Below are 23,885 nucleotides of genomic sequence, written 5' to 3'. Positions count from 1 at the left end.
GATTTCAAAATGTCCCCATTTCACAGTCTTAGGTAACACGTTCACATTTTTTTCTCTACCTAAGATTTTCAGACAGTGACTCTGAAAATTCCTGTGATTTAACTCATGCATTTCATTCCCAAGCACTTACTTGCTCACTCTACCTCTATTCTTCTCATTTAAAAAGGTACATGTAGCATTCTAAACCCTGCTTAAGTTAGCAAACAACTTCAAAATGCAAAAGTTTATACTTTAAATATAAAAAAATTTTAAATGTTAATCTTACCTCCGGTGGTTTCAGCGTCCCTTGCTCTGAAACAAATGTAAAAATTGGCATTGTCAGTGTAAAGTAATTTTGTTTGGTTTGCAACCTTAGCTAGTTCTCTGCAGCCTGCTAAAACACTACTGCTTTGTTTTCCTGATACCTGTAATATATTTCCAGGGTCCCTCAGGCTGGCTTAGTTATTGTTTTGCAACCCAGGTTCTCTTACCTTATTGGCTTGTCAGAAAGTGACTCATAGTTGTAAACGGCTTACTTCTAGGTTATGCTTAACTTTTTCAATTGCTTATTAAGCAATGTCCACTCAACCACATAAAACTCCTTAAAACAGAGGCTTGCACTAAATTTATATGCATGAGAGAAAGCTAAGTGCAAACCATTCTTTCAACACATTTGGTTTTAAGAACCTAAACTCACTAAGCTACAAAGGTACTGCATTGACTCTGATAACTGCAAATTTAACACAGCACAATTTTGCATATGGTTTTTTTTGTATTTCATGACCATAACTCTTACTTTAAATTTGGGGAAAATACAGCTTGATTTAAAGATAGAAATAAAAAACTGCACCAGGATTCGACCGTCATGCTAATTTTCCTTTCAGCCTTAGTTTAAATCAAAAAGCAAACCAAACCCATTGCCATCGAGTCGATTTCAATTCACAGAGACCCTATAGGACAGAGTAGAACTGCCCCATTGGGTTTCCAAGGCTATAATCTTTATGGAAGCAGTCTGCCTTATCTTTCTCCCACAGAGGGGCTGGTGGGTTCGAATCACCGACCTTTCGGTTAGCAGCTTTAACCACTGGGCCACCACGGCCCCTTAGTTTACCTGTCTATAAATAGAACAATCTCTTCATTGCTAAAAATGACTAATAGTTATAAAGGGCCCTGAGGTCTTCAAATGAGTAATGTGAAAGAAGGGCAAGGCATTGCTCAGAGTAGGAGCATACACGGCACATAGAAAACTGGTGGGCAGTGTTTTTGCTTCCTTTTCTCAAGTCCGGGAGCGCTTATTCGTGTTAAAATGTCTCCAGGCTGTGAGGAAAAACACCTACTTCTCCCATCCAAAATGGTCTTCTAAACAAGGATCTGAGAACAGAAGAAGAAACTGAGAGAGACAACAGGGGAGAAAGGGCAGGCCTACGTGAGTTCTGTGGAAAGTTCTTTAAGAGGTTCTAAGAACTCCACAGCCAGAGTTCAAGGGGAAAACTCCTCCCCGGACATCTGACCAGCTGCTGCAGACTGCTTCACACAGGAAGACTGCCTGGGGCATGAAACAGGAGGCTGTTTTATTTTTCCTCCAGTTTATTTATTTTTTTTTTTTTAAGGGACTGCTCCTAGTTAATGGAAATGGAAAATCCAATAGGCAGAAAGTCACCTTTCTGGAAAAACTCTAAGTCTGTATCTCCCTGTCAGTTTCAAACCCTGTGCTCTTAGCTTCCAGGGACGACTGCCTTCTACGAAGGCACCTCTGCCAGGCTTGAGTTCGCCTTTACAAAGGAGTGTTCCAGGACAGAAAGCTGTTTCACTTCCTTTCCTCTCTACTAGAAACATGAGATATTTCAGAATAAAGGTTGCCTACGAGGGTTGTTTTGGAAAAAAACAAAACCCACCGCCTTCAAGTCAATTCTGGCTCATAGTGACCCTGTAAGACGCAGTAGAACTGCCCTTAAGATTCCCAAGGCTGTAAATCTTTACAGAAGCAGGCTGCTACATATTTCTCCTGAGAGCAGCTGGTGGGTTAGAAGCTCTGACCTTTTGGTTAGCACCCGAGCACTTTTAACTACTGCCCCACCAGAGCTCCCTCCCATTTGGCTGGGTACCGTACTTAGAACTCAGGTTAACTTGGGTTCTAAATACAGCAGCTGTGGTTCCTGTTTCACTGGTTTGCCCAGGAAGACCTGCATTTGCCCAGCATAACTCTAAACTACTTTCTTCTCCTACTGGTGAGTTAGAGAAAGAGCCTGAACTGAGAATCATAAACTACAAGAAGGACCAAGCAGAAAAAAGTTTAACTTTTCAATCCCAGGACACTGAGGGCAGGCTTCATATTTCTACACAACCTCTAAAATGAGGAAACCTCAGTGTTCCTCCATTTAGGTTCAGTGTTCATACAATGAATGTGTACCTTAATCTCAATTCAAGAGTTTCATTTTTTTTCTCTGAATTTTTTCCTCTGCTCTTTGCATAGAAGTGTTTTTGTGTCCTTGTAAAGTCGGTCTTTTACAACATGCTTTAAATGTATACATTTTTTTTTTCATATAACCCTATTGGCAGTAATTATTACACCATGCCCCAGGAGCATCCTTTGTGTGCTCCTTAGGAAGAGAAGATGATAGTATCTATGGAGGTCATCTGGAAATGTAGTCACTTGCATCTTCTTACCCAGGAAACAGACCCTGGAACAGCAGACCAAGGACCCTGATTTCCACGCCCTTCAGATACAGTTGTCCAGGGCTTGGCTGCAAGTTGGCCAGCTGCCAGAATGAGAGGCTCCATCACAGAGCTCAAGAGGGCATGAAGCCAAGAAGAGGCATGGATGAGACAGGTACAAAATGAAGAACAAACTAGAACTGGCTGACAACCTTATCCAACTCTCCCTCCACATTTCTTTCCCTTCTCCTTATCTCGTACTTTCTTTCTCTAGTGTCTTATCAAAATAATCAGCTTTTCTCAAAATCCCAATTGGATACGCCAAGAGCTACTCTACACAAAGTCTCCTTTGTGTAATCGATGTAGGAAAAACAGAAAAAGGGGTTGGTGCTGGATGCAACTTCAAGGTCATAAGTCCTTAAGTGGAGCAACTCTCCCCCGACCATCACTTCCTGACCTCGTTGCCTCCACACACACATCAACCCAAATCCTCCCCTTCCAGCCCTTCACCCCAGGACAGAGGTCCACTTCTTCCTTGGACTTGTCATGGAGCAGTCAGCACTCTGATCTGCTCATGCTAAGTATACCGTATTAATAGAGACTCCTTGGAAGCCTGAGTTCTTTATTTACTCATATCTCATAGTTGCGTTTTATAAATGTTCTGAGAATAGGGAAAAAGTCAAAGGAGTAGAGATAATGGAATCTGCTCTGAGTTCAGAAATTCTTAGCCAGGCTCCTTTACGTATGCTTTTGTACTCGCTACAGTGGCCATACTATTAAAACTGATAACTCCTTTCCAGACATAGTCTAAATTCTCATAACCATGGTAATGGAACAGCTCGTTAACTTGTACTAAAATAGCAGTAATCAGAGGAAAACCTAGCTGATAAACCATTTCATAACATTTTCAAAGTAAATATATGAAAAATGGGAATGTATATTAAAAAAAGGTTCAGTCTGTCTGGAGAAATAGAACAAGAACCTCATTCAGTGAAATATTCTATTAAACAGTTATCCTAATTTTGAAGTCTGAAACCCCATCCTTTATAGTGCCATTTACAAGCCTATCTTTGCATGTACTCAAAACTACGAGGGAGGGTGCCTGGATCTCTAGAAATTTCTTTGTGTCTCACAGTTCTGCATCAGGGCTGGGATAATAAGGACTGACTTCGATCAAATCTACTTGAGCTGAATTCTGACCAAGAAGAAGTATTGCTGGTTGAGATGTGATGAAAAAGTCTGCCTCTCTCTCATTCGTTTTCTCCCTCCCTCTCTTTTTCTCCTGGGAATTTTCTTAGGATAGTAATTCAATTCTTTAAGTTCCCGAAAGTTTTTAATCCTCAACTTGTCTTTACCCTGTAGCATACTTCTCAGGCTCCTATTGATCAAACTATACAATGTTCTTACCCTTTCAAGAACCTTTCTAGATGGTGACTCATAGGCCCTCAAGGGGTTTATACGCTGCGTTCTTTCATCATGTCCCAACTGGTTTAATGTAATTCAGAGAAGCAGGGTTACTGAGGTGCCTGGAGTCTCTGTAGAACTCCATCTTCAATGCTGGCACAGGGCTCCATGTGCACATTTGTGTAAGAGAAATGATTTCCACTGAGGTTTGACATTCACATTGTATAATCATTTGTATAAATTTAAAATTCAGGCCTATTATATTTGTTTTTCCGATACAAGTGGCTCTCAGTTCATACGCTGTTACACAATTGGCCTTGTTTCCTATCTAAAGTTCTGTTTAAGACTAAACAAATCAATGTCTAGTAAGCCATTTGCCTCAAAAGGGGCTAGAGAAAAGTAAATATCAGTACAGCTTTTGAAGGTGCCTTGTCATCATGGTGTACACGCTATTTCTCTGAAACATTAAAATTAAAAGTAGGATTGATCAAGTTTTGGAGGAAGTTGTACAAATTCTACGATGACCACTCAGAGCTATAGCCATATTTTGTATAAATCATAAGCTATAAATAATACCTGGAAGGAGGCTTTGACTTCAAATATTTTCAGGAGCTCTAACAGGACTCTAACCATATAATAGTTTGCAGTACACTTTAATAATTATTAATATATCATCAAACTGACCCAATGTTTAAATAGAAGAAATAATCACCTTAGATTATAAAATTGTCTTGATAAGTTAAAAAAAGAGGATCATATAAAAGGCTTTACGTAATATTAAGAGAAACAAAGTCTTTTTTTTTTTTATGAAATCAGTGATCAATCCTCACTTCATGTAAAAATAACATGAGGAAATGCCCAGCAGTAGAAGGCCGAAATAAATTTATATTCCAAAAGTTGATTCCTGTGCTAAAGTACTGCAATGCTATATACAAAACTGCCCATTTCACACACCAATTTTGGGTGCAGTTTCTAGGTAGCAATTTTGCAGGTCCAAACCATTAGGATACCGAGACAACTTCCTTCCAGTTAGGGGTGGCTATAGGTGGGGCCCTGGTGGTGTAGTGATTAAGAGCTCAGGCTGCTAACCTAAAGACAAAAGGTGAATGGTTCAAATCTACCAGCTGCTCCTTGGAAACCCTATGGGGCAGTTCTGCTATGTCCAGTAGGGTCACTATGAGTTGGAATCAACTCAACAGCAACAGGTTATAGCAGCAACTAGGAGTCCTGGTGGCGCAGTGGTTAAAGCACTTGCTGTTAACCGAAACATTGGTGATTCGAACCTACCTACCATGCCATGGAAGAAAGATGTAGCAGTCTGCTTCTGTAAAGGTTACAGCTTGGAAACCCTATGGGGCAGTTCTACTCTGTCCTATAGGGATGTTATGAGTTGGAATAGACTCGACAGCAATGGGCTTTTATAGCAGCAACGAGAGCAGCAGCTGGCCTAGATAAAAGTGCGGCTGAACAGATAAGCAAATGAGGATCTGCTTTGATTAAGTATCAGAGCAGCTGAGGCTTGCATTCCCATGAAAGAAAAAGATGCATTAAACTAAAATCGTCTGCTCCAGCAATATTTGCCTTCCAATGTTACTTTCTTTGTTCAAACTGAGAGAACGCAAAGCAAGCTATATTGATCACTGTCAGGGTAGGAAAGGGACCAAAGGGGCTTAGCACTTATTATTGTTGTGAGTTGCCATCTAGTCAATTCAGACTCGTGGTGACCTCATGAGTACGGGGTAGAACTACTCCATACATTAAAACCAAAACCAAACCCATCACCATTGAGTCGACTCATACCAACCCTATAGGACAGAGTAGAACTGCCCCACAGGGTTTCCAAGGAGCGGCTGGTAGATTCAAACTGCCAAACTTTTGGTTAGTAGCCAAGCTCTCAACCACTGTGCCACCAGGGCTCCACTCCATATATTATAGAAGCAGAAAAAAACAACTGTTCCCAACGGTTGAAGTCAAGGATTAGACCTTTACAGTGGCATACTGTGAGAAAGAAATGACATCCTAGTATTACATCAGCTTTGCAGTGACTTGTTGAGAGTCTTGTATAATGGAGTGCATACCTATTCATTATTAAGGTTGGAACGTTTTGGCAGCACACTTCAGAGCCTGTGTACGTGTTGATCACTGAGGTTGCCATGGTGAACGTGAAGGAGTCAGCTCAAGTTCAACAAAAAAGGGAAAGTGAACTGCTTGCCCTTTATAGCCAGGCAAGTCCCCAAATGTTGAGACATAAACACCCAGCCTTCAAGCTTATTTCCAAGTTGCATAGTTTGTCTTATAAATATATTTAAAAAAAACTTAAAACACTTTAATACTTCAAACGCATTTGAGTTGATAATCTGCCATAGTCACATATTAATAAAAATGAATTACTTCCTTCATTCAGAAATGCATTGCATTTTTGCCAAGTAATTATGATTTCCAGGATGAATGGAGATGATAAATTTAAGGGATATAAAAAAAGGGATATAGAGCATGAAATATAAAATGTTACTGAACTCAGGAAAGTCAACAGCCAAAGAAGGCTTAACTTCCACAGAAAGAAGTCCCTAAGAGCAATTTAAAATGCTTAGTGATTAGTATTTAGCCAAGTCCTGTAACACCATTAAGGACTGTATTTGGGTAGAAACATTCCATTTTGGGGGGAAAAGGAATAACAACATGACATTAAGTACACTACTTTGGACTTGCATGTGAAGGAGAGTTTCAATGAGAATGGGTAACAGTGTCAAATGACAGAGAAAGATCAAGTAAGGTAAGACCTGAAATGTGATGGCCAATGAATTTGAAGATTAAAAGGTGGAGTGAAAGATTCTATAGCCTTCAGTCAGCCCCTGGATTACTCTGCCATTTTGTATAACCAGTGCCTCTTTTCTGCCCGACCATTCCCTTATCTATAAACACGACCCATGTTGAACGAAAATGGACGGCACGCTCATGTCTCTAGAATTTCCTTTCACCCTACTATCCCACATTTGTAATAGATTAATCATTCCTACTAGCCACTATGGCACAGTGGTTAAGAGTTCGGCTGCTAACCAAAAGGTCAGCAGTTCAAATCCGCTAGGCGCTCCTTGGAAACCCAATGGGGCAGTTCTACCTTGTCGTATAGGGTCACTATGAGTCGGAATCTGCTCAACGGCAATGGGTTTGGTTTACTAGCCACAGCTTTCTGGACCACAGTGGACTCCTGACTCACGTGGAGCCAATCAGAGTATCTTTTTGTCTCTTGAGAATATAGACAGTTTGTATTAAGCATAGGAGTTGTAAAACTCTGTAAGATTGGACAACCTGGATTATATAAGCATTTAAATTTGCCTTAAGTCAGTACTTCTCCTTGCATTAAATTTCGCTATTGGGATGACCTCCACCCCACCTCCACCCCTTCAAAAAAAGAACAATTAAAAAAAAAAAAAGTTGCCATTGAGTTAATTCTGGCCCATGGAAACCCCATGTGTATCAGAGTAGAAATGTACTCCACAGAATTTTCAATGACTGTGATTTTCAGAAGTAGACTGCCAGACCTTTCTTCCAAGCCGCCTCTGGGTGGATTCGAACCACCAACCTTTTGGTTAGTAGCCAAGCATTTAACCATTTGTGCCACCAAGAGACTTCCCTCAAATTCAAGTTCTCATGAAATACACTCCTCCACATATCACGCACCGTTCCATATAAAAGCCCACTCAAGTAAACTATATATCCAGCCCCTAATACATGTTGTCCTTTCTCCTCCCTCCCCTCACACCCATATTTCCCATATGCCATATCAGCCATGGAAAACTACATTGCTCAAGTGCTGCAAACAATTTTTCCTGGATGCCAAAACAGAGGACTGTGTAAGGCTTAAGCCAAAGTTAGGATTCCCTGCAGGTCAAGAAACAGCCCACAAAGACTAGCTTGCCCATGCTCTCAAAACAGTACCTACTCTACTACACTCACATCAGACCCACCAAGTTCAAACTCACACTCTACCCGCAGTTACTCCCACACCAGCGCAGGAAGGGGCGCATTTAGGGAGAGAATGCCATGACTTCCAACTTCTAGAGGGTATATGTTGGGAAGCGGAGGAGAGAAGGCTGCTGACTGAGCTGTAACCCTGATTCCTCTTGACACTGAAAACAAGGCCCCTTTATTTTTAGGGGCTACCCAGCAAATGCTCCAAAGGCAAAAAAGGGAAGTTTCCTGATCAACTGACTATGAGCATTTAATGTCATTGATTCCTTAAAAATCTTAAGTAGGAAAGGACAAAAAGAGGAAAGAAAGAAAAAGGGCCCAGATGTACAAACAGAAAGAAAATAGAAATCAACATAAAGATGCAAATACAGGGAGAACCCACAGAGCAAGGGAATATATTCAAGACTCCAAAATACAAATGTAGCTAGAGGTTAAAAAAAATAAAAATTTTTTCCTGCTTTTTAATGAATTATATAACAAAGTTTAGAGAACGATGCTACCTTTCATGAATGATACCTATATAAGTAAGCATTACCTATAATCTGCAGTCCATTGTCTCTTACTCTTAGTTCTATTACTTTCATATGTTTATGACCCAGAGTCCTCATCTTACTGCGAGTGTCCCTAGAACTGAAGGCGTCTAAAGCCCCTCCAGTTCTGAAAGAGTCCATGGCTTAACAACAGGGGAGAGGGCAGGCATGGGCCCGAGGGAAGCCTGTCTTTCTAGTAGCACATCAAAACATTAAAACCTAAAAACAGTTGGTAGTTACTACTCCATTTAAATTCAAAAGTGTTTCTGCCCAAAAACTATTCTAAAATCTCTCCATTTCAAGATTATTTACTATGGTTTGGCACCTGAGCATTTCCCACATCTGGCCTGTATCATCAGAGCTCAGTTCCAGAATTGGTAGCAGAGCCCAGTGGTTAAAAACAAACTCTGGAGCTGGACTACTTGGATTTGAATGTTGGCTCTGTCACTTACTAATTGAGCAACCTAAAACAAGTTACTTACTTATCTGTGCCTTGGTTTCTCATTTCTAATGCAGAAATAATAACAATAACCAACGTCACAGAATTTTTATAAGATTAAATGAGTTACATGCTATGGCTGTGAACCAAAAAGTTGGCAGTTCAAATCCTCAAGGCACTCCTTGGAAACGCTATGGGGCAGTGCTACTCTGTCCTATACGGTCACTGTGAGCCAGAATAGACTTGATGGCAACAGGTTTGGTTTTGGTTTTTTAATGGTAAAGTACTTAGAACAGTAACTGTCACTATTTTAGTATTTATTAGATAAAAAGCAATTTTTAAAAATAGGCTACAATCATTATTATTTACAATCATTAAAAAAATCATTAGTGAAATGTAAATCAAAACTACAATGAGATAACACTTCATACCCACTAAAATGGCCATCATTAAAAAAAAAAAAGAACAGATATGGGTGAGATATGGCGAAATTAAAACTCTCAATCTATTGCTAGTGGGATTGTAAAATGATATAACCACTGTGGAAAACACTCTGGCAGCACCTCAAAACGTTAAACATAGAAATACTATATGATCCAGCAATTCCACTCCTAGGTATATACCCAAAAGAATTGAAAGCAAGAATGCAAAAAGATATTTGTACACCAACGTTTATTGCAACCTTATCCACAATAGTCAAAAGGAGGAAACAACCTAAATGTCAACAGATGAATGGACAAATAAAATGCAGTGCATACATGCGATGGACTATTACTCAGCCATTAAGAGAAATGACACCCTGATGCATGCTACAACACAGAAGAACCTTGAAAACACTGTGCTGAGTAAAACAAGTCATAAAGGGATAAATATTGCATGATACCACTTACATGAAATACCTAAGCTAGGAAAATACATAGAGACCAAAGTTTATCAGTGGTCACCAGGCAAGTGTGAGGGAGGGGAAAAGAGGGACTTACTGCTTACGGGACACTCAGCTTCTGATAAAACGTGATGGGAAAATTTGAACACGTGATAAGCATAGTTAATGTCACTGAATTATACATGTGAAGAATGTTGAAAAGGCAAATGATTGGTTACATATTTACCATGGTAAAAATAGGCTAGGTACTATTCCTACCCTTTTTCTGTAAGAGAAGAAAATAAGATTTACAAAGGTTCAGTAACTGGGGGCCAAAGTCACCCAGCAATTAAGTTGTGGGGCAGGGATTTAAACCAAGACAAGACTCCAGAGTTCTTAGGATTTACCGCCATTGTGTGCTGTCTCCCTACACAAAGCTACTCAGAGCTAAAGACAAAATAATCTGAAATAGTGACCTAGGAACTCATACTGGAAATATGCCACTCTTCTATCTGGCTAGACCAGAAACTTCCAACTGTTCCTACCGAGCTTTTTAGCATAAAAGTTAAAACCATAAAGTCCTTTTAATGTCATACTTGTGTATCACTTCAAAATTTGATGCTAGTTTTTCTATGCACATTTGTTCCTCCGATAGTAACTAGACCATAAAAACAACAAAAATATAGAATAAGCCTGTCTATTTCAGAATACTGGCCTCTCACTTTAACACCTTGGACTAAAATACTGACTTCTTATTGTGTCCAGGCGCTATGCTAAGCATTTAGTAGCATTCTCTAACTTGTCTCTCACAATAATCCTCTAACTTCCATTTTTGTTGTTGTTGTCAGCTGTCATCAAGTCGGCCCCCACTCATGGGGACCCCAAGACACTGGAGTAAAACACTGCCTGGTCCTGTGCCATCCCTATGATGCTTTGTGGATTGAACTGTTGTCATCCATAGGGTGTTCACTGACTCACTTCCAGAAGCAGATCGCCAGCCAGGCCTGTTTTCCTAGTCCATCTTAGTCTGTAAACTCCACTGAAACCTGTTCAGCATCATAGTGACATGCAAGCTTCCACTGACAGATGGGTGGTGGCTATGCATGAGATACATTAGCCAGGAGCAAATGGAGGCTCAGAACATTTAGGAAACTTTGCCAAGCTCATGTAGCTAGTAAGTCAGAAAGCCAGGATTTTAACCAGCTCTGCTTGACTCTCTACCACTCTCCTACCCTATCCCTTTAGAACACAGCAACCATTCCAACTAAGGGATCGCTTTATATTTCTCATGGACTGCAGTTCCTCAAGACAGGGCCATAAGAGGTGTAAAGACATTAGATGACCACAACCAAATGAGACATTAAGTGTCCTCGAAGATACTCAAGGTTGAGACATATGAAGATGAAACAACAAAAATTTCAGCGATAAATTATCAGGCAGAGAATTAAAGAATAACAATAATAATTTATACTATTTCTGTAACACTTTATGACTCTGCCAACTGTTTCTGACCTTTAGACTGATGTAGATGCTCATCTTGTCTCCTTTACTTAGGGGACCAAGGACAAGATGCAAAAGCTCTCTGATCTCCATTAGGAAATGGGAAAGCCTGTTCCGAGGCCTGAAGGAGCTCACGTGTGAGGTGCCTAGCAGAGGGCCCAGCAGGGCAGGCACAGTGCAGGTGCTCAACTAATGCTTGGGTCTTTCTCCTTGCAGCCACATGTGCCTAGCACAGAGAACGGTACATGGTGGGCTCTGAAAAAAAAGTCTACTAAGGAGCCAAAGAGTAATGTACTGTGATCTCAGTCTGCGAATATGATTCACACCTTTTCTACAATTGCCTATTTTCTGAACATAGCTTTGAAATGATCTATTATTCTCTGTCTCACTCTTCTGCACATTATCCAAAATAATTCAATGTCCACCTTTCCCTTTGGGAAAATCAAAGGTTGACATGGCTACCTTTTGAACTCAAGCTGTTAAGGATCGCTTTCTTGTTTTCAAAAAGTTTTTACTGATTTTGAAAGGTCTTATTGATAAAACTCAAGAGAAACTCAGGGGAAAGGGACAAAGAGAAAGAAGAAGAAAGAGAAAGAATAAAGAGGCCAGAAAAGAAAGAGAAGGAAGAGAGCCCAGGAGGAGCAGAGAGAGGCAAAAGGCTATGGAATGCATAATTGCCAACAGTTTTAGAAATGAGCTCATGTTACAATCATGGAACGTTATTTTTAAAAACCAATGGGAAATGTTTACATAAAATCCAAAGGATATATGCTCTTGGTTAAATGCTGGAAAATGACAATGTATTCAATTCATTAATTCACAAATTAGTCTCTATGGTGTTTACTTCTGGCATCATTAGCATTTCTGAGCTGAATATTTAAGACAATAAGGGAGAAATTTAAGAACTAAAGATAGAAGTAAAGAATAGTTGTTTGTTTTTCCATTTTGTTTTGTCACTCTATTTTGGCTATATGTGTACAGCTTCAGTGATAAATTTTAGAGGATGAGGTGACAGAAATGGGTGACATAAAAAAATGAAACACTCCAAATCCCTCTTGAAGCCCTCTGCCCCCAAGGAATGTATCAAAGTCACATGAATTTTAAACATTTTTCTAATTGTGGTTATAAATGAAAGCTTCAAAAGCAGATATGTTACAATAAACACAAATTAAGAGTAAATTAGGCCTTAATGATGTTTAGCAAGTTTTATGGCCTAATTAAAAACAGAATTACAACAATAAACATGACTTACCAGCAGAATTAACTCTGCCACAGTTGTCTACTCTTCCCAAACATTCTTTGTGTGCTCTCGCGCCACACTTAAAACATAAATAGCCTTGATAAAATGTTCCTCTGAAAGGTAAAATTAGAGAGTGATGTATTAAAAAGATGTTAAATTCAGCCTATATGAAATCATTAGTACGAGAAGGAAAAAAGGTATCACAGTGCTATTCAAAGTACTCTACAGCAGAGGGAGAGAACTTTCTGGAGGTTCTAAAGTGACCGCTCAGGGTCAAGGCCTGAAAAGATCTGCTGGATCCAAATTTTTAAGGCAATATCCCCACTTCAGAGCATTTTGGATGGGATATTTTTAAAAAGCCTGGAAAGGCTCTCAATTATACCAGTTCCTCAAAACTGAAAAACAGGGCCTAGCAAGCTTACCTCAAGAGCATCTGGCAGACTTTGCAGGCTGTGACCCGAGTGAAGGTGTGCATCTTGAAGTCGTGGAAATTGGAGTCTGCGTAGTCTGGCCTTATATTAGATCTATAAAAAGGAAAAAGAAAGTTTCACAACAAAGCAGCAGTGTAGTCATCTGAAACCCAAATTCAGCAAAATGACATTGACTAGAGATCTGATTCAAGCAGAAAGGCCATTAAAGAATGCAATGTTTTTTAAAGCCAAAAGTATGCTATTCATTAAAATATGCATCAAAATCTTATGTGCGAACCAGCAACACGTAAGGACGGAAGCAACCTAGTCCTCTTCAGAATCAAGTGTTCCCAGAGAACTTTAAAGAATGGCTACAGAAAAACTGACATCTGCTGGATATTCATGCTGCGTGATCATCACTCTTCTTTAACCATTATCACTGAAATATAAACTAGCTGGTGAGGGCAAGAGGAAGGGGAAGAGGGTGCTGTAAACACAGAGTTCAGTGTGCATTCTGGCATAATCTACAAAAATAAGTAAAATGATTTCATAAAAAGTTTGAAACAAGGTGTCTTAGTTACCTACTGCCACTGTAACAGAACTACTACCAGTGCTTTGACAAAGAGAAGTTTATTCTCTCACAGCCCGGTAGGCTAGAAGTCCAAATACAGGGTGGAAGCTCTAGTGGGAGGCTTTCTCTCTCTGTCAGCTCTGGGGGAAGGTCCTTGTCATCAATCTTTCCCTAGTCTAGAAGCTTCTCAGCACAGGCACCCCGGGTCCAAAGGACTCGTTCACCTCCTGATTCTTGTAGGAGGTCCCCCATGTCTCTCTGCTCACATCTTTCTTTTGTATTTCAAAAGAGACTGACTCAAGATACAACCTAATCTCGTAGATAGAGGCCTGCCTTATTAACATAATTGTCTCGAATCTTGCCTCATCACAGAGATAGGATTTACAACTCATAGGAAAATCACATCAGATGACAAAATGGTGGACAATCACACAATACTGGGAATCATGGCCCAGCCAAGTTGACACACATTTTTTGGGGACACAATTCAATCCACAACACAGGGCATCAGTGTAGGCATTTAAGACTCCTCCTCCTTGACAGTTTACTTCCCTCACAATCCAAATAAAAACTAAACAAATTTATTTTATTATTTATATGGTATACTTTATTTATACATACACATATACAACAAAAACTTAATAAGCATACCAAAAACTAACATCCCTGTGCACTACTGATGTACCAGATACTGTGACATTACATCCATTACCTTCGTTCATCTTTACAGCAACCCTAACTGGTGGGCACTAATAATATCACTACTTTACAAACAAGGAAACCGAGGTTTACCCTAAAGTAAATGGAACTTACTCTAAAGCAAAGTAAATGGCAGAATCGAGAACTCCAACCTAGGTCTGTACCCTTAATCACAGAAGCTATAGCGTAAGGGGAAAATCAGCAATGTTTACATTAAAATAATTAGATTTTTGTGTCTAGTAGGTATCAGCACTGGGTGTTTTTTTTAGTAGGTATGTTGCAAAGAGGTAAATTTAGCCATCTTCTAGAGGATTTTTAAAAAATATATTATTAGTTTAGTCATGTCACAGAAGAGAGCAGAAAAATTAGAATAGGATAAGTTAAAAATAGATACAAATCAGAGGTATACCTAGAAAGCTAAGATGATGATCTCCAAGATGTTATAAGCAATTTGAGAGACTGTAAGAGAAGTTTGAGATACTGATGAGCTAGGATTTCCCCTTTTATAGAATAGAGCAACTCTCAACCACACGAAGCCTGGGCGTAATGAAGCATAACACAGGCAGGCGACCAGGCATCAATCTCTGAGGTACCAGGAGAAGCCTTATGAAAAAACATGCACAAAGGCAATTGGAGTAGCACGCAGTGATGCAGAAGTGTCAGAGAGGTCAGCCTTCCAATCCATCTGCTGAATATGAGCGTGCTAAAAATGAAATCAAATATTAGTACCATCTGGGATTTTTCTGCTCTGTGCTTCTGGTGACCTCACTCTTTAGGAAATCGTCCCACTGCATGCTGAAAAGCCCAGCCATTTCCATAGAGGCATTCTGATGTTGCTGATTAAAAATTAGCATTCCTTTAGGAAGACAGGAGTACAGAAAAGATAAAAGGTCTAAAAACAAAACTCTTCACATTGTGCAGGAAACACTTGATTCTTGCTTCCACAAAGCCATGCATTGAAAAGCGAATCAAACCCATTCCCTGAGCCAGGAAGAGCTGTTGTTGATATGTCTCTGAGCAGCAAGGTGATACAGTCATATATGAATTGTCAAATTATAGCTTCAGTCCTAGGGACTTGAAGAATTCATCATTCTAGAGTTTAATAAAAGTAGGCCTCCTTCAAGCAGAAACTCATGTAATTGGATCCATACAGGTAAAAAACATAATTAATTAATTTTAGATGTGGGTCTGGGACACAGATGGAACACCATTCTCTTGGAGTCAGTCAAGGGGGGTGTACTTATGTATATACATCATTTGTATTTAAGCCTTTGAAAAAAAGCCTTTAGGGCATCTGTATTTAACACTTTCACCAACTACGGAGGAATGGGCAAACTTTTCAGAGGCCAAAAAAATAAATAAAAGAGAGGCGAGCACAATAAAACTAAAAGAGGTTAAAAAAGAAAAGAAAAAAATTTTTATGATAAAGAAAAAAATTCATTGCCTTAAGGGAGTGCCAAGGTAGAATGAAAGGGAGAAACTGTTGGAACTTTTTAAAAACTATAATGACATATTCTTCAAAAATTTAAAATCAAACACCAAAGAGCTAAAGTTAACTCTATGACCCTGGAACTGCTACTGAGGCACTACAGAATATAAAAGCATAGTGGAGGGCAGGTATCTGAAATTAGTCCACCTGGGTTTAAATCCTAACTTGCAAATTTCTAGCAGTGTGACCTTGGGTAAGTTAGCAAGTATAAAACAAGAATACTAATAAAACCAAACTCATAAAGTGATGGGATGTATGTAAAGTACTTAGGACAAAGCCTGATCCAGAGTTGGTGTTCAATAAGCATTGGCTATAATTTATGGATCCCTGGTTCTAAAGCCACGTAATGATGAAGTGATCAGGATACTGCTTTATGAATGGTGAAGAGCTCCTTGGCAGGCTAGAGACTGAGTCTCCAAAGGATTCTTATTCTCCTGGAAATTTCCAACAAGAAGATTGTTAAGCGCTCAGTCCTTGGGACCAGGAACCCCCATACACAAGTATTTCAGCACAATAAAAAAGGGGGTTACTCAGGAGAGGATGTGTGTGAAAAATCCAGGGAATCAGATGAAGGCAAACCAAGTGCCAACTGAAGAAAGATGTCAACATGTGGCCTGTAGCCTGTAGGGATGCAGAAACCTAAGACGGTTAATTGGCTGGATGGGAAGACTTAAGAAGGTAGATTAGAGCAGAAGATGGAGAAACATCAGCAGAGATATGGACTGGGGCAAACAGAAGGACAAAAGTTATCAAAAGTGGCATTCGTTACACACTTGTAATGCACCAGGCACGTTGTTGAAGAATTCATATACTATCACATTTCCTTCACACAACAAACCTACGAGGCAGTGCCATTCATTCATTTCACAAATATTTACTGAGTACCCAAAAGAAAAAAAATTTTTTTTTTCTTTTTTTTTACCTATCATGTGTGCAAGCCCTAAGGTAGAAACATAAGGAAGTTTCCTTGAGCTGTAACCCAATGAGCGCAGATGGGAGATGTAGGAGGTGAGATAGAAGAGGTTGTCAAGGGCCAAAGTACACAAAAACCAAACAAAACCCATTGCCATCGAGTCAATTCCAGCTCATAGCAACCCTCTAGGACAGAGTAGAACTTCCCCATAGAGTTTCCAAGCTGCACCAAGGGCCCCTTATACTTTTATATGTTCTCCTCAGATTGTCCCCTCTTCTTACCTGGCTTCACTGCTATCTCTGAGCTGAGGACCACATGTCTCCCTCTAGCTGGGCAGGTTCTCCATTTTCAAGATCTGTTTTTCTAACTGCTTCTCAGACATCTCAAATGTAACACAGACAAAACTCAGATCCACATCTTTCCTAACATTCTGGATCTTAATTAATTTCTGATCTCAATACGTTACCATTCACCTCACTTTCCAAGCTAGAAACTCCAGAGACACAATGAATTTTTCTATCTTCCTCATATCCCCTACATATTCATCTACTCTTAACCTCTCCTCTGCTCCAATTTCTCCTTCTTTGAAATCATGACAATTTTTTATTCATTCAGCCTTAAAAACACCTCACCAAAAATTCAGGTTCCAATCTCTCTTTTCATACCTAATTCAAGCTCTCGATATCTCTCAACTTAACTGGGACAGTGACCTTTCCTAATGATTCCATCTCCTACTTTCTCTCCCTATTTAAGGACATCTTCCACACTCTCCCCAGAATTACCTTCAAAAATAAAACGATAATTATGTCATTCCTTTCCTGGAAGACATCTGCTGGTTCCTTTTACCCATGGGACAATGTTAAAGAATCTTGCAATGGCACAGTGTTTTATGCTCTCACTCCAGCTTCCTCTCTCATGTCTCTTCCATTCCCAAACACTCACAATCCATACACTGTAGACACAGAGATCTTTTCACATTTCCAAAACATACTCTTCTCTACCACAACTCTATGATTCTGTAGTCTATTCACTCTGCCTAAAATGTTTCTCCTAACTCCCAGCTCCTAATTTACCTGATTACTCATTTAAAACCACATTCAAAATACAAGTCCTTCGATAAAATCTTCTGTGAGTCCCTGTGACATGATTATCATCTCATCTGAGCTCCCAGTGCACATTTTCAGCCCTCTAAAAAAAAAAAAATTAAAAAAATTTATAAGTCTGGAAACCCTGGTGACATAGTGGTTGAGTTACAGCTGCTAACCAAAAGGCCAGCAGTTCGAATCCATCACGTGCTCCTTGAAAACTCTATGGGGCAGTTTTACTCTATCCTATAGAATTGGTATGAGTTGAAATTGACTCTATGGCAATGGGTTAGTATAAGACTGGAGTCCCTGGGTGGTGCACATGGTTAAGCATTCCACTAACTGGAAGGTTGGTGGTTCAAATCCTCCCAAAGGGGCCTTGAAAGAAAGGCCTGGTGATCTTCTGAAAGATCACAGTCATTGAAAACCCTGTGGAGTACAGTTCTACTCTGAAGTACATAGGGTTGCATGAGTCAAAACTGACTTGACAACAGCTTTTTAAATATTTTTTTTTAGTATAGCACTACACTGTATTATAACCGTGTACTGTCTGCGTCCCACTACCAGAAAACTGGTTCTATGCTATCCATGTTTACATTTCCAGAGCCTAAAACGGCGTCTCCTACAGAATATGTGTTAAGCAAATGTTGTTGAATAAGTAAAAAAATCAACAAATACCACTATCTATGTATTAAGTGAGCCCTGGTGGTGCAGTGCTTAAGTGCTCAGCTTCTAACCAAATGGTCGGTGGTAGGAACCCTACCAGCCACTCCGAGGAAGAAAGATGTGGCAGTCTGCTTCTGTAAAGATTTTTAAAAAACCAAGCCCGTTGCTGTAGAGTTGATTCTGACTCATAGCGACTCTGTAGGACAGAGTAGAACTGCCCCATAGGGTTTCCAAGGGGCAGCTGGTGGATTCAAACTGCCAACCTTTTGGTTAACAGCAAAGTGCTTAAAGATGAAAAATTGTTAAAGATAAGAGTGCCTTAACATTTTTATAGTAATATTACCAGACGAGGGGGTGTGAGTGACACTTTAAATTTGACAGCCTTTATAACAAGCCCTTTGACTCCCTGATGCCACCTTAAACAGTCCTCCTAGGTGTCCATTAACTTTGAACAACCCCTAAAAGAAATCACCATACACTACTAAAAGTGTGGGTTTGCATGTTCACCTCCCCTCTGGTCTGTGTGGTTGGTGCCTGAGCACAGGGCCATGTCTTCTTAACTCAGTCTCTTCTTTAACCTCATCCAACATTTTACCAGGAAAATTAACTGCTAGATATTTAAGATTGATACATATCAAGAAAATATGCTTTGACTGTAGTCTTTACCTCACTTATTTTCAGAAGACTGCCTCTGCTACATTATCAGAGGGAAAGAAGGAGGAAGTAGAGAGATAAAGACATTTCTACTAAGTCAAAAAAATTTCATTTCTCATAGGAAAAACAAAATGAAGAAAAATATGATTAACCGAATTTCTATTAAATGTTTTGCTTATCTATTCCTCTTACCTTTCTGAGAAAATAACACTTAATTTTTTAATAAGGACTATAATGCCTTATAATGGATTATAAGGGCTATAATGGCACTGAGATGTGAATGTATTTCAGTAGTATGACAGTGTACTTAGTAATCTAGTCATTATTTAAAAAAAAAAAGGTGTTTTTAATAGCACTTTCCCTATTTCTATTTTAACCATAGTCTTTTAAGCCCAGTATCACTTTAGTAATATAGTTTTGGAATAAAGGAAGTAAACACTAGCAAAATGAAATAATCTATAACAACCATGCCCAGTTAGAGTGGAAATAAGATGAGAATTGATTTATGACATCATGCCCTCTCAGCATTCAAATGTCACCAGTATGGGCATTGTGATAATTATCAAAAACATACAAAAATAGTTTATTTCATCATATTACATTGAAAGTAAAGGTAAGAGAGCTAGAAGCAGAAGTCAATGCTTCACAAAACATGCCTGAATGTGGCAGGCTTCTCGGTGTATCAAAAATATACAGAAAGATAAATATGTATACACACACATCTATGTGTGTACATGTAGCTGAAATTCAGAAAATACACACTGTGGCAAACATATATCAGATAAAATTAACCAAAACAACCCACTGCCATCTAGTTATTTCAACTCATAGCTTAAAAGAAAGCTAAATAATGTTTTCTGTTTATTGTTTTATTAAATTATTTTATCCTCCATGATACAACAAGATGGATCCATCTCTTCTTACATCCATCTATTCACCTCCATTACTTAAGGCAATAAATTACTAAAAGCAATAATATTTAAATTAATCTTCTTTTCCAAAGCAAGTTTTTTAAAATAATTTAAAATGAGTATTCTATTACTTTTAGGAAGTTTAAACTACATCATGCTTCTTTTTTAATAAGGTTTTTCCAAAATACATGGCAATTTATCAGATAAATAAAGAAAAAAAAAAGCATTTCAACAGACGCCAAAAAGACCTTTAATAAAATGCATCATGTGCTTCTGATGAACTCTAAATCAAAAATTGAGGGATACCTCCTTACTATTGTAAAGAATATCAAACTAAAGAAAACAGAAACCATATTTAATGTACAATACTAACACAATCATATTAAAGTTAAACAAAGTCAACAACATTATTCAAAACTGTTTCAGAAGCTCTAGTCAATGTAACATGATAAGAAAAATAAATGTGAGGAATAAATGTTGCAAAAAAGTATATAAAATTATGATTTGGAGATGATGTTACTGTCTAATTGGGAAAGCCCCTAAAAAGAAATTAAAAACTAATGAAACTAATAAGAGAATCCTTAAAGGTGGCTTTGTTTAAAAAAAGTAAAGGATTTCCTTTAAACTTTTTCTTTTCCAAACTACAAAACACTACTGCAAGAAACCAAAAGAAATCTACATAAATGGAAAAACATACCATGCTCATGGATAGGTAGACTCAACATTGTGAAAATGACAATTCTACCCAAAGCAATTTAAAAATACAATGCACTTCCAATCCAAATACCAACGACATTCTTTAAAGAGATGGAAAAATGAATCATTAACTTTATACAGAAAGGGAAGAGCCCCAAATAAGTAAAGCATTACTGAAGAAGAATAAAGTAGGAGGATTGGCACTACCTGACCTCAGAAGGTACTATACACCTACAGTAGTCAAAACAGCCTGGTTCTACAACTAGAGAGCACCCAGCTACCACCACTGACTGCTCTGACAGGGATCACAATAGAGGGTCCCAGACAGAGCTGGGGAAAAATGTGTAACAAAGTTGTAACTCAAAAAGAAAGATCAGACTTACTGGCCAGACTGAGACTGGAGAAACCCTGAGAGTATGGCCCTCGGACACACTTTCAGCTCAGTAATGAAGTCACTCCTGAGTTTCACCCTTCAACCAAAAATTGGACAGGCCCATAAAATAAACCGAGACTAAAGGGGCACACCAGCCCAGGGGCAATGACTAGAAGGCAGGAGGGAACAGGAAAGCTGGTAGTAGGGAACCCAAGGTTAAGAAGGGAGAATGCTGACATGTCATGGGGTTGTTAACCAAGGTCATAAAACAATACAAATACTGTTTAATGAGCAACTAGTTTGTTCTGTAAACCTTCATCTAAAGTACAATAAAAAAATTAAAAAACAAAAAACAGTCTGGTACTGGTGCCATGACAGGTACATTGACCAAAGGAACAGAATTGAAAACCCAGATGTAAATCCATCTACCTATAGTCACCTGATCTTCCACAAGGGCTCAAATCCATCAAATGAGGAAAAGACAGTCTTTTTTAACAAATCATGCTCGCAAAACTGAATGTCTATCTGCAAAAAAAATGAAATAGGACCCATACTTTACACCATATACAAAAACTAATTCAAAATGGATCAAAGACCTAAATGTAAAGCCAAAAACTATGAAGTTCATAGAAGAAAAAATAGGATCAACACTAAAGGCCCTAATACACAGCATTAGCAGGATACAAACCATAACCAACGACACACAAACTCCAGAAGAAAAGCTAGATAACTGAGATCTTGTAAAAGTTAAACACATATGCTCATCAAAAGACTTCACCAAAAGAGTAAAAAGAGAACGTACAGACTGGGAAAAAATTTTTGGCTGCTTCAGATTAGACAAAGGTATGATCTCTAAAATCTACAAGAAAATCCAACACCTCTACAATAAAAAGACAAATAATCCAATTAAAAAATGGGCAAAGGAAATGAACAGGCACTTCAACAAAGAAGGCATTCAAGTGACCAACAGACACATGAGGAAATGCTTGTGATCTCTAGCCATTAGAGAAATGCAAATTAAAACTGCAATGAGATACCATCTCACCCCAGCATTACTGGCAGGAGTCAAAAAAACAGCAAATAACAACTGTTGGAGAGGCTGAGGCAAGATTGGAACTCTTATGCACTCTAGTGGGAATGCGAAATGATACAACCATTATGGAAAATGATACAACGCTTCCTTAGAAAGCTAGAAATAGAAATACCATATGACCCAGCAATCCCACTCCTAGGAATATATCCTAGAGAAATAAGAATTGACACAGAATAGACATATGCACACCCATGTTCACTGCAGCACTGTTCACAACATCAAAAAGATGGAAACAACCTGATGCCCATCAACAGATGAATGGATAAACAAACTGGCACATACACACAATGGAGTACTAAGCAACGATGAAGAACAATGATGAATCTGCAAAGCATCTCATAACATGCATGAATCTGGAGGGCATTATGCTGAATGAAATAAGTCAATCACAAAAAGACAAATATTGTAAGAGACCACTACTGTAAAAACTCATGAAAAGGTTTACACACAGAAATAAACAATCTTTGATGGTTACCAGGGATGGAAAAACACTAAATAGAAAATAGATAAGTGGTAACTTTGGTGAAGGGTAAGGCAGTACACAATACTGGGGAAGCCAGGCACAACTTGTACAAGGTAAGGTCATGGAAGGTCCATAGACACATCCAAACTCCCTGAGGGAACGAATTGCTGGGCTGAGGGCTGTGGGGACCATGGTCTCGGGGAACAATTAGCTCAACTGGCATAACATAGTTTATAAAGAAAATGTTCTACATTCTACTTTGGTGAGTAGCTTCTGGGGTCTTAAAAGCCTGTGAGCGTCCATCTAAGACACAACACTGGTCTCACCACTTTGGGAGTAAGGGGGAATGAAGAAAACTAAAGATACAAGGAAAAGATTAGTCCAAAGGACTAATGAACCACATCTACCCCGGCCTCCACCAAACTAAGTCGAAAACAACTAGATGGTGCCCAGCTACCACCACCAACTGCTCTCACAGGGATCGCAATAGAGGGTCCCAGACAGAGCTGGAGGAAAACGTAGAACAAAATTCTAACTAGCAAAAAAAGACCGGACTTATTGGTCTGACAGAGACTGGAGAAGCCCCGAGAGTATGTCCCCCGGACACTCTTTTATCTCAGTAACGAAGTCACTCCTGAGGTTCACCCTTCAGCCAAAGATAAGACAGGCCCACAAAACAAAACAAGACTAAAAGGGCACACCATCCCAGGGGCAAGGACTAGAAGGCAGGAGGGAATAGGAAAGCTGGTAAAAGAGAACCAAGGTCAAGAACGGAGAGTGTTTACGTGTCGTGGGGCTGTTAACCAATATCATAAAACAATATATGTTCTGTTTAATGAGAAACTAGTTTGTTCTGTTAACCTTCATCTAAAGTACAATTAAAAACAAACAAACAAACAAAACAAAACCTTTTTCCTTTCTGACTTCTTGGAAAGTCTAATGGGAATAACTATTGTGCTCACTATAGTCAAAACAAAAAACTGTTGGGAGTCCATAATCAGCCACACTTTTGGTGATTTGTTAGGAGGATAGACAAGACTTAGAGGTATTTATGTTCATAATTATATGTTATTACAGTGATTAGCAAAGGAAAAAGAAACATCAGGTGGAACCTGGAGAAGTCCATCTGTAGGCTTCCAACCTTTCCCCTCTCATAAGGGGCCACACAAACACGTTCCTTTCCCCAGCAGTGAAATGGAATAACACGTATGCAGTGTTTGTGCCCAGCGAAGTCGCTTAAGATTTAGAGTCCAAGGTTTCTACTGGGAGCTGGTCACAAGG

The 23,885-nt window shown here is 39.0% G+C and overlaps 1 protein-coding gene across 3 annotated transcripts in view; it reads right to left on the bottom strand.

The window, feature by feature from the left end:
* Positions 1-23,885, bottom strand: part of VAV3 (vav guanine nucleotide exchange factor 3) — a 418,482-nt gene that overhangs the window by 130,156 nt on the left and 264,441 nt on the right. For all 3 annotated transcript variants that reach the window (XM_003409531.4, XM_023547427.2, XM_010589521.3), the window contains 3 exons: positions 13,004-13,105; positions 12,594-12,694; positions 266-291 (listed from right to left, as the gene is read on the bottom strand). In XM_003409531.4, the coding sequence (XP_003409579.1) occupies positions 266-291; positions 12,594-12,694; positions 13,004-13,105 (229 nt within the window). The remainder of the gene's footprint in view (positions 1-265; positions 292-12,593; positions 12,695-13,003; positions 13,106-23,885) is intronic.

Source organism: Loxodonta africana, chromosome 3 (genome assembly GCF_030014295.1).
Source record: "Loxodonta africana isolate mLoxAfr1 chromosome 3, mLoxAfr1.hap2, whole genome shotgun sequence".
Taxonomy (NCBI): domain Eukaryota; kingdom Metazoa; phylum Chordata; class Mammalia; order Proboscidea; family Elephantidae; genus Loxodonta; species Loxodonta africana.
The sequence above is the reverse complement of the archived record's forward strand: the minus strand, read 5'-3'. Positions and strand labels throughout refer to the sequence as shown.